Source organism: Caretta caretta, chromosome 28, assembly GCF_965140235.1.
Source record: "Caretta caretta isolate rCarCar2 chromosome 28, rCarCar1.hap1, whole genome shotgun sequence".
Lineage (NCBI taxonomy): Eukaryota > Metazoa > Chordata > Testudines > Cheloniidae > Caretta > Caretta caretta.
Window position 1 is genome coordinate 16,435,543 of NC_134233.1, and position 11,493 is coordinate 16,447,035.

Genomic DNA, 11,493 nt, shown 5'->3' on the forward strand with positions numbered 1-11,493 from the left:
CCATTGCATGTGGCACTGTCCTCCATTGAGCCATGACTGGATAAACTGACAGTGAAGAAGCAGGCTCACCTTTCACATTAGTAAAGGTTAGGGTTTTAACATGTCTATTATTGTGTTAATAAATTTTGTTATAATTTCTTTGTTAGGAGACTTTGCTGGTTTGATTTTTTAATTTTTTTTATTTGTATTGTAATATTGTATTTGTTTACAAAATAAACATAAAATAAAAATGTCTGCCAACTTTTATTGTATTCATTATATTGTTTCCGATATAAATTAATATTACTACAAATGCCCAAATAATATTTTCTTGCATTGTAAATGAATAATAATCATTTTACACTATCCACACAGACACACAGCCTTTCAGTCAGTCTTCAATGTATTTAAATGGGAATATCTCCACATGAACACCACACTCCCATTCCAATCAATACAGTGAAGAATGTTAGTTTTTCTGATCTGATGTGCTACGTACCTATGTGAAAACTATAATAATAAGGCATAAATATGGCACCAGTCCCTGGCACATTGGGGGAAAAAAAATTGACGGTCCGCCACATCAGATATTTTGAGAAGCACTGTTTTAGGGAATACGAGGGGTTCTCTCTTTCTCCCCTCACCTTGATGCCTGTTGGCTGCTCTGTGTGGGGTGGGGGTGGGACTCTGCTGATTGTGAGCCTCCCAGAGCTTCCATGTGACTGGCCCTGCTGCCCCATGAATAGTGGGGTTGTCAATGGGGCAGCAGTTACTGAGGGTTGGACTCTTGCTCTTTCAGGGGCCGGTGACCTTCGAGGAGGTGGCTGTGTATTTGACGAAGGAAGAGTGGGCTCTGCTGGACCCTGCTCAGAGAGCCCTCTACAGAGACGTCATGCAGGAGAACTATGAGACTGTGACCTCGCTGGGTAAGGATTCCTGTCCCCTAGCTTATTGTAATGAGAAATGAAGAGTTAAGTTTCACATCACCCCACAATGCAAACACAACTCTGTCCTGTTTCAGCATCACCCCGACCTGCCAGGGACACACACCCCAGCCCTGTGTCCTCCCCTGCTACACAACCCTCTGGGAACACAGCACAGGAGCAGTATAGCACAGGCTAGGGGTCGGCAACCTTTCAGAAGTGGTGTGGCGAGTCTTCATTTATTCACTCTAATTTAAGGTTTCGCGCGCCAGTCATACATTTTAACATTTTTAGAAGGTCTCTTTCTATAAGTCTATAATCTATAACTAAACTATTGTGGTATGTAAAGTAAATACGGTTTTTAAAATGTTTAAGAAGCTTCACTTAAAATTAAATTAAAATGCAGAGCCCCCCGGACCGGTGGCCAGGACCCGGGCAGTGTGAGTGCCACTGGCAAGCAGCTCGCGTGCCATAGGTTGCCTACCCCAGCACAGAGTCTAACACTTCTCTTTGCGAAGGCAAAACTTGGGTTTAGGTCGGATGTAGTGAACAGAAGCTGCCTGGTCTGCACTGAGCCTATTCCACATAAACCATCTCCGACTGCAAAATGTTAGCACCCCTTACCCTCAACCTGAGGATTCCTTCTGAGTCATCGCCTTCGCTTACCCCTGCCTAAGCCCCGGAGACCACGACCATTATGTGCCACCAGACTGCTAACGATCCCCATGGCAAGAACACACCTTTGTATACATTTACTGACACAACTTACAACACTCAGCACTGAAATGGGGCAGACTAGGTCCCTCAGGCTTCACATGCACCTCTCTTCATACCACACTCACAGCTCTGCCAAGCTTCTCCAGTTAATCCCTCACCGTTCATTTACAGCTACAGCTGATAAAATGCACCTAGCTGGAGTGCATGCTGATAAATGCTGGTGTGACCCGGGGTGCCTAGCGTAGCCCTCGCTGAAAATACCAAGGTCAGGGCAGGCTGCAAAAAGAAGAGCATATTCTCCCAGAACTGATGGTCAACACTGAAGTTAGACTCACCAACCAGTCACAAACTGTACTCCTGATCCCCCACAAAAACAAATCACACATCCCCCTTTGTTGCATTCCAGTTCTCTGGCTCCCAATCAGCACCTAGGTCCAGTACAGTGATAAGTTATTTAAAAGCTCTGCTCACTATACAAAATGTTCTTCTGAACCTTAAAGGGCCAGCCACATTTCCAGGACAATATTAAGTTGGATCTTACACAAACTACCACGCTGCCAGCCCAGAGTCACACGGTACCATGCAGGAGTACTGCAGGGGTCCAGGCCAGAGTCTGCAAACTGGTCTTAGAGCACTTTGAAATATTGCTCTTAATCCAGAGATATTGGTATCAATGCAAAACTTCCAAAGGAACTGCCACAGTATGAAAGAAAGCTGCCAGTGGTGAGGCTGAAACTGAAATGTATGGTGTAGCTTAGGTTCAATGGCCACAGCATGAATGTCTCTTTGAGCCAGCCAATTATTTTGAGAACCTAGATTGCTGGAACTCAAATGTGAAATTGCAGAACTACTAACTGTGGTATGTAACCTATCATTTAAGTCAGCTTCTTTACTCAATGACTGGAAGATAGCTAATGTGATGAAATTTTTTTTAAAAAGGCTCCAGAGGCAATCCCAGCAATTACAGGCTGGTAAACTGAACTTCAGTACCATGCAAATTGGTTGAAACTATACTAAAGAACAGAATTATCAAACCCATAGATGTAAATGATTTGCTGGGGGAAGAGTTCACATGGATTTTGTAAGGGGAAATCATGCCTCACCAATCTACTAGAGTTCTTTGAGGGGGTCAACAAGCATGTGGACAAGGGTGATCCAGTGGATATAGTGTACTTAGATTTTCAGAGAACCTTTGACAAGGTCTCTATCACAGGGTAAGTACAACCTGTCCCCCTTTGGGGTGGGGCAAGGGTGTCGCAGTCCTGCAGTTAAGTCCATCTGCCTGCCCTCGCTGTCAGGGCAGTACAGCTTAATGGCCAGAGTCAGTATAGTCAGCCTTGATGTCAGATCAGTATGGCCTAATGGCCACAGTCAGTATAGCTGACCACCTCAACACGGTTATGCAGCCTAGCAGCCAGAGTCAATAAGGCTGCCCTCCTTAACAGGGCTATGCATCCTAATGGTGGAAGTGGGTCACCACCCTGGGGGGTTGGCAGCCAGGGTAGGGGGACCTGGGCCCTCCCTCTCCACAGGGTTCCAGCCCAGGGCCCTGGCAGTGGCAAGCATGCGAGCCTCTGAGTCAGCAGGGATTTGGCCGAAACATGCTGACTCAAGATCCGGTTCACTAACTGGTCCACTGTCAAGTTACCCTGGGCTACTTCCTTCCCTTTTCCCCGATGCTGTGGTCTGGACGTCTTCAGGGTCTCTGGGTTGCTCAGCCTACACTGCTCCTGGTGGCTCCGGCCTTCCTTGGGCATCCGCAGGTATCTGGGCATCTGCTGGGGTCTCAGCACCTCTGGCTCCCATAGTCTGGGATTCCAGCTGCTCCCAGGCTGCAGCCTGTGAGGTGCGTCCTCCCACTCTGGCAATCCACTTAGAATGAGCTGGGAGGCTCCCTTTTATACTGCAGCAACTGTTAGAGGATGCCTATCAGCGGCAAGGGGGTGTGGCTTCCTCTGCCCAAAGCATGGGGTTAACTCTTTCCTGTCTGGTGCGGGGCACGTATACCCTACAACAGTCCCTTGCCAAAGTCTCTTAAGCAAAGTAAGTTGTCATGAGATAAGAGGGATTGGTAGCTGGTTAAAAGATAGGGAACAAAGGGTAGGAATAAATGGTCAGTTTTCAGAATGGAGAGAGGTAAATAGTGGTGTCCCCGGGGTTTGTACTGGGACCAGTACTGTTCAACATATTCATAAGTGATCTGGAAAAAGCAGGTAAATGGTGAGATTTGCAGATGATACAAAATTACTCAAGGTAGTTAAGTCCCAGGCAGACTAAGAAGAGCTACAAAGGGATCTCACAAAACTGCATGACAGGGCAACAAAACGGCAGATGAAATTCAATGTTGATAAATGCAAAGTAATGCACATGGGAAAACATAATCCCAACTATTATACATATACATATAAAATGATGGGGTCTAAATTAGCTGTTACCTCTCAAGAAACAGATCTTGGAGTCATTGTGGATAGTTCTCTAAAAACATCCTTTCAATCTTCAGCAGGAGTCAAAAAAGTGAACAGAATGTTGGGAATCATTAAGAAAGGGAAACATAATAAGACAGAAAATATCATATTGCCTCTATATAAATTCATGGTCTACCCACATCTTGAATACTGTGTACAGATGTCGTAAATAGATATATATATTGGAATTGGAAAAGGTACAGAAAAGGGCAACAAAAATTATTAGGGGTATGGAACAGCTTCCATATGAGGAGAGTGTAATAAAACTGGGACTTTTCAGCTTGGAAAAGAGACGACTAAGGGGGGGGGATATGATAGAGGTCTATAAAATCATGACTGGTGTGGAGCAAGTAAATAAGGAAGTGTTATTTACTCCTTTTCATAACGCAAGAACTAGGGGTCACCAAATGAAATGAATAGACAGCAGGTTTAAAACAAACAAAAGGAAGTATTTTTTCACACAATGCACAGTCAACCTGTGGAACTCTTTGTCAGAGGATGTTCTGAAGGCCAAGACTATAACAGGGTTAAAAAAGCATTAGATAAATTCATGGTGGATAGGCTATGCTGTGAAGTATCCCTAGCCTCTGTTTGCCAGAAGCTGGGAATGGGCAGCAGGGGATGGATCACTTAGAATCATAGAATATCAGGGTTGAAAGGGACCTCCTGAGGTCCTCTAGTCCAACCCCCTGCTCAAAGCAGGACCAATCCCCAACTAAATCATCCCAGCCAGGGATTTGTCAAGCCTGACCTTAAAAACCTTTAAGGAAGGAGATTCCACCACCTCCCTAGGTAACCCGTTCCAGTACTTCACCACCCTCCGAGTGAAAAAGTTTTTCCTAATATCCAACCTAGACCACCCCCACTGCAACTCTAGACCATTGCTCCTTGTTCTGTCATCTGCTACCACTGAAAACAGTCTAGATCCATCCTCTTTGGAACCCCCTTTCAGGTAGCTGAAAGCAGCTATCCAATCCTCCCTCATTCTTCTCTTCTGCAGACTAAATAATCCCAGTTCCTTCAGCCGCTCCTCATAAATCATGTCTTCCAGCCCCCTAATGATTTTTGTTGCCCTCCGCTGGACTCTTTCCAATTTTTCCACATCCTTCTTGTAGTGTGTAGCCCAAAACTGGACACAGTACACCAGTTGAGGCCTCACCAATGTCAAATAGAGGGGAACGATCACGTCCCTCAATCTGCTGGCAATGCTCCTACTTATACAGCTCAAAATGCCATTGGCCTTCTTGGCAACAAGGGCACACTGTTGACTCATATCCAGCTTCTCGTCCACTGTCACCCCTAGGTCCTTTTCTGCAGAACTGCTGCCTAGCCATTCGGTCCCTAGTCTGTAGCGGTGCATGGGATTCTTCTGTCCTAAGTGCAGGACTCTGCACTTGTCCTTGTTGAACCTCATCAGATTTCTTTTGGCCCAATCCTCTCATTTGTCTAGGTCCCTCTGTATCCTATCCCTAGCCTCCAGCGTATCTACCACTCCTCTCAGTTTAGTGTCATCCGCAAACTTGCTGAGGGTGCAATCCACGCCATCCTCCAGATCATTAATGAAGATATTGAACAAAACCGGCCCCAGGACCGACTCTTGGGACACTCCGCTTGATACTGGCTGCCAACTAGCCATGGAGCCATTGATCACTACCTGTTGAGCCCGATGATCTAGCCAGCTTTCTATCCACCTTATAGTCCATTCTCCCAGCCCATACTTCTTTAACTTGCTGGCAAGAATACTGTGGGAGACAGTGTCAAAAGCTTTGCTAAAGTCAAGGAACAACACATCCACTGCTTTCCCCTCATCCACAGAGCCAGTTATCTCATCATAGAAGGCAATTAGGTTAGTCAGGCATGACTTGCCCTTGGTGAATCCATGCTGACTGTTCCTGATCACTTTCCTCTCCTCTAAGTGCTTCAGAATTGATTCCTTGAGGACCTGCTCCACGATTTTTCCAGGGACTGAGGTGAGGCTGCTGGCCTGTAGTTCCTAGGATCCTCCTCCTTCCATTTTTTAAAGATGGGCACTACATTAGCCTTTTTCCAGTCGTCCAGGACCTCCCCCGATCACCATGAGTTTTCAAAGATAATGGCCAATGGCTCTGCAATCACATCCGCCAACTCTTTTAGCACTCTCGGATGCAGCGCATCCTGCCCCATGGAGTTGTGCTTGTCCAGCTTTTCTAAATAGTCCCGAACCACTTCTTTCTCCACAGAGGGCTGGTCACCTCCTCCCCATGCTGTGCTGACCAGTGCAGCAGTCTGGGAGCTGACCTTGTTTGTGAAGACAGAGGCAAAAAAAGCACTGAGTACATTAGCTTTTTCCGCATCCTCTGTCACGAGTTTGCCTCCCTCATTCAGTAAGGGGCCCACACTTTCCCGGACCACCTTCTTGTTGCCAACATACCTGAAGAAACCCTTCTTCTTACTCTGAACATCCCTTGCCAACTGCAACTCCAAGTGTGATTTGGCCTTCCTGATTTCCCTCCTGCATACCCGAGCAATATTTTTATCCTCCTCCCTGGTCACTTGTCCAAGCTTCCACTTCTTGTAAGCTTCTTTTTTATGTTTAAGATCAGCAAGGATTTCACTGTTAATCCAAGCTGGTCGCCTGACATATTTACTATTCTTTCTACACAGCGGGATGGTTTGTCCCTGTAACCTCAATAAGGATTCTTTAAAATACAGCCAGCTCTCCTGGACTCCTTTCCCCCTCATGTTATTCTCCCAGGGGATCCTGCCCATCAGTTCCCTGAGGGAGTCAAAGTCTGCTTTTCTGAAGTCCAGGGTCTGTATTCTGCTGCTCTCCTTTCTTCCTTTTGTCAGGATCCGAGATCCTGAACTCAACCATCTCATGGTCACTGCCTCCCAGGTTCCCATCCACTTTAGCTTCCCCTACTAATTCTTCCCAGTTTGTGAGCGCAGGTCAAGAAGAGCTCTGCCCCTTGTTGGTTCCTCCAGCCCTTGCCCCAGGAAATAGTTGGGTTGCCATGTTCTGCTCCTCTTGGCTCCCACTTGATGATTATCTCTTCTGTTCATTCCCTCTGAAGCACCTGACACTGGCCACTGTCAGAAGAAAGGGCTAGATGGACCCTTGGTCTGACCCAGTATGGCCGTTCTTAATGTTTTTGTGTTCTTAGCTGCGCCTTAGTCTTGCTTCACATGTGCGTTTCTATTTCTTCTACTTGTCAATTTGGCTGATGCTAATCTGAAGTTCCACTCTCTTTAGTTATTAACTTTTTCAATATTGCTCCCCCAGAAAGACAGTAGGTACTATGTGCAGCTGAGATAAATGCAAAGTGGCTGAGATGAATCAGGGGACAATTAGAGCCATACTTTGAGCCCCAGGTCTGTGCAGAAAAGTGACTTTGTAAACAGCTTCTTTTGGTGAGAACTTTTTCTCAGGTACTTCTTCATCAAATAATCTCATATATGGCCCACTAACCATGCCCGCATCCCCATGAGGAGCAACGAATGTCAAGATAACCTGAGTAAGCATGTGCATTTTAGAGTGATTTGAATGTCTGAACCATAACAATAGAGATGGTGCATGACTCAGTTTCCCCTCTGATTTTGCTTTTTTACCCACTGGGTGTGAAGGAGTTAATTCCTTCTCTGGGAAAGGGGAAGTAATGGCTGTTGGAGTCATGGAAGTCTATGCAGTTTGGCATGGATACACTTTCAAGAACTGTGCCCTGGAGAGACAATGGAAGACCCAAGGACTGGACATTGACTCACAATGCCTGGGAGCCAAGGGTGTTCCCAGAACTTGGGAACCCAGCGGGACTGCAATTTGGCTCAAAGGGATTAGTTGTGAACAGATGGAGCTTTAAGGTTGGTATTGTCCAGGGCAGAGAGACTGAGACAGGGAGAGATGAAATGGAGGAGGCTTTGGGAAAGCTGGGCAGATGATACTGATAAAATTAGCTTTGTGTTAAGTTTTGCTTTACCAGACTAACCTAAGAATCATCAGATATATTCCAGCTATGTCTGGGTTCTAGCACACTAAAGGCTGGGGCATATCACACCTAGTCAATCCAGAGCCCTCTCTTTGAATCCTTCCACTTACTGTCCCTTCTCTAGCACATCAAACAAGTTGCTTATCTTCACTCCTAGAGCCTGTCCCAGCCTTTCCCCTCCTGACATGTCATCTCTTGTTCTGTGTTGAGCTGCCGACTCCCACCTCCACGGCCTCCATCACCCACTTGTTACCTTTTCAAACAATTCCCTTCGTGCCTTCTCCCGTGTTGCTCCTTGTGCTTTGAGTGGAGCTGCCCATGCACATCCCACAAACTACCTCAATTTCCTCCTTCCCAACCCTCCTTAACACTCTCCTTCTCCGTGATGCCTACAATGACATTACAACATCTTGTCTCCTAGTGACCAACATTGTCCTATTTGTTTCCTTGTGTTCGCCATCTGTCTGTCTCCATCTGTCTCTGGTCCTGTTCTTGGCTAGTCAGCTCTTTTGGGGCAGGGACTGTCCTTTTGTTCTCTCTTTGTAGAATGTTTAGCACAATTGGATCCTAGTCCATGGGGATGCCATGGAGTAGGTGATGTAGGGAGTTTGGGGCCATAGGCCAATCTTCTTCCCTTCCTACTTGTTTTCCTTTAAGCCCCCTATTAAACTAAACCAACTTATTCCCATGGTAAATATCCCAATATCCAGGTCATCATGCAGTATTCTTCAATGTTCCCCAGCTCCAATGCCGTCACAGCGGATTGGAGGATTTGGACCAAGGGGCACCTGCAGTGTGTGTGGGCAATGGCAGATAAGGAAAGGAAGGTTTTGGGGGTTGGAGCTAGGGGGATCCTAGCCCATTAACACAGAATCCCTGCGCACACCCTTTTGATTTAGAGCCTGCATTCCATTCTTATTACAGTCCAGTTTCACTTTATTTTACATATCTTTTTCAAATGTTATTTTCACTTTCTCCTCTCTCTGCTACTTAGTGCCTCCCCCCCCACAACACACGCATCTCTTCCCTACACCCTGTGACCCAGCCACCATTCCTGACATCTTCTGTTCCTCACAGCAGCAGGACGACCCGTCCCTGGCACAAATGTGCACTTTCTTGATGATGTCATTGGTTGGTAGTGCAACTTCTGGGGACTCTGGGATAGGATACAGAAGGACCTAGACAAATTGGAGGATTGGGCCAAAAGAAATCTGATGAGGTTCAATAAGGATAAGTGCAGGGTCCTGCACTTAGGACGGAAGAACCCAATGCACAGCTTCAGACTAGGGACCGAATGGCTAGGCAGCAGTTCTGCGGAAAAGGACCTAGGGGTGACAGTGGACGAGAAGCTGGATATGAGTCAGCAGTGTGCCCTTGTTGCCAAGAAGGCCAATGGCATTTTGGGATGTATAAGTAGGGGCATAGCGAGCAGATCGAGGGACATGATCGTTCCCCTCTATTCGACATTGGTGAGGCCTCATCTGGAGTACTGTGTCCAGTTTTGGGCCCCACACTTCAAGAAGGATGTGGATAAATTGGAGAGAGTCCAGCGAAGGGCAACAAAAATGATTAGGGGTCTGGAACACATGAGTTATGAGGAGAGGCTGAGGGAGCTGGGATTATTTAGCCTGCAGAAGAGAAGAATGAGGGGGGATTTGATAGCTGCTTTCAACTACCTGAAAGGGGGTTCCAAAGAGGATGGCTCTAGACTGTTCTCAATGGTAGCAGATGACAGAACGAGGAGTAATGGTCTCAAGCTGCAGTGGGGGAGGTTTAGATTGGATATTAGGAAAAACTTTTTCACTAAGAGGGTGGTGAAACACTGGAATGCGTTACCTAGGGAGGTGGTAGAATCTCCTTCCTTAGAGGTTTTTAAGGTCAGGCTTGACAAAGCCCTGGCTGGGATGATTTAACTGGGAATTGGTCCTGCTTCGAGCAGGGGGTTGGACTAGATGACCTTCTGGGGTCCCTTCCAACCCTTATATTCTATGATTCTATGACTCATCTGCAGTATCCACAATCAGTCTTCTCTGTAGGCTTCTTGGACCTTTGAATCAGTCCCTCCTAAAGTCACATGGCCTGATCCATCGTTTTCACATTCTCCTTTTCCAGAGGAAGTAGAATCAGTTGTTTCTGAGTTATTGAAACTAATTCTGTAGACCTAACCACACTCTGGGAGATATTCATACTCCGTTCTGCTACACCTGACTTGCTAGATTCCCTGCTTCCTTAGAATGTGCTTTCCTGACATATAATACTAAGGCTAAGATTCTGTCACGGTTATTTTTAATAATAGTCATGGGCAAGTCCCAGGCAATAAACAGAAATTCACAGAAGCCCGTGACCTGTCCCTGACTTTTACTAAAAATAACTGTGACAAAATGGGGAGTGAGGAGGGTTCAGCACCCACCATTTCTGGGGGTCCGTTTCCCATGGCTCTCCCCCCCCACGGCCACCAGTGGTAGCTTGGAGTGCCGGGGTCCCCCTTGCCACCTGTGGTGGCTGGTAAGCTGCGGGATCTGCCCACGGTGCCTGGGAAGCTGTGGGGTTCCCCTGGCTACCACTCGTGGCTGGGAACTGCAGGGGTCCCTGCGCCAGCTGACAGCTCCTGCCCCGTCACCCCAGGGCTGAAGCAGAAAATGTAATGGAGGTCTCTGAAATTCACGGATTCCGTGACCGCGGTGACAAAATCTTAGCCTTAATAATACCCCTGACATACTGCATTCTGGGACATGCCTGCTCCTTGCTGTTCCTTACTGTGCTGAACCCCACAAACCCATGCTCACCAGCTCTAGCTTCTTGTGACTTTCATTGTCTCTGGTTCTTTCTCCACCAGTAAGAAGCATTTCTAGGGGGATTTCCTCTCTTTCTGGAGTCTGCACTGTCAGGGACAGGGAGTAACCTTACCTGGGTTTTAGGAGCCCCTTTGATGTTGACTGTCTGGCTGTGTATGTTCCCAGCAGAGATGGGGTTAGTTAAGTCCCTCGGAAGCAGGGAGTCTAGCTCATCTGGGGAGCTGGCTCTGGTTTTTTACTGCCTTAAAATGAGCTGGGTTTAAAATAATATCATATTTCTTTGTGACAAATGTCCCATGAATTCATCTGATCTCACTTGTTTTCTTCCCCTGAGCAGAGTTTCCAATTTCCAAACCTGACGTGATCTCCCAGCTGGAACAAGGGGATGAGCCGTGGGTCCCAGACCTCCAGGGCTCAGATGAACAAGAGATCCTGCGAGGTGCCTTCACAGGTGAAGAATCATTAAACCTACTTAAAACTGTCAGTGCCTGAAGGAAAGAGCCGGTATTCCCTACAAGGGCCTTGTGAACGCTCTCAGTCCAGGATTGTCCCCAGCAGGTGCAATATCCTCTGGGCAGAGATCTCTCATGGCTTCCTACCTATCCTGGCTGACACCTGGCAGTAGCTCCTTCCCTGACCTCCCTTCATCCTG

At 46.9% G+C, this 11,493-nt stretch overlaps 1 protein-coding gene across 3 annotated transcripts in view; it reads left to right on the top strand.

Moving 5' to 3' along the window:
* LOC142068340 (uncharacterized) overlaps window positions 1-11,493 on the top strand; it is a 30,849-nt gene that overhangs the window by 13,157 nt on the left and 6,199 nt on the right. For all 3 annotated transcript variants that reach the window (XR_012666290.1, XM_075124014.1, XM_075124015.1), the window contains exons 3-4: window positions 779-905; window positions 11,179-11,292. Coding sequence is in view for 2 of the 3 variants with exons in the window: in XM_075124014.1 (XP_074980115.1) it covers window positions 872-905; window positions 11,179-11,292 (148 nt within the window). In the remaining variant the exon portion in view is untranslated. The remainder of the gene's footprint in view (window positions 1-778; window positions 906-11,178; window positions 11,293-11,493) is intronic.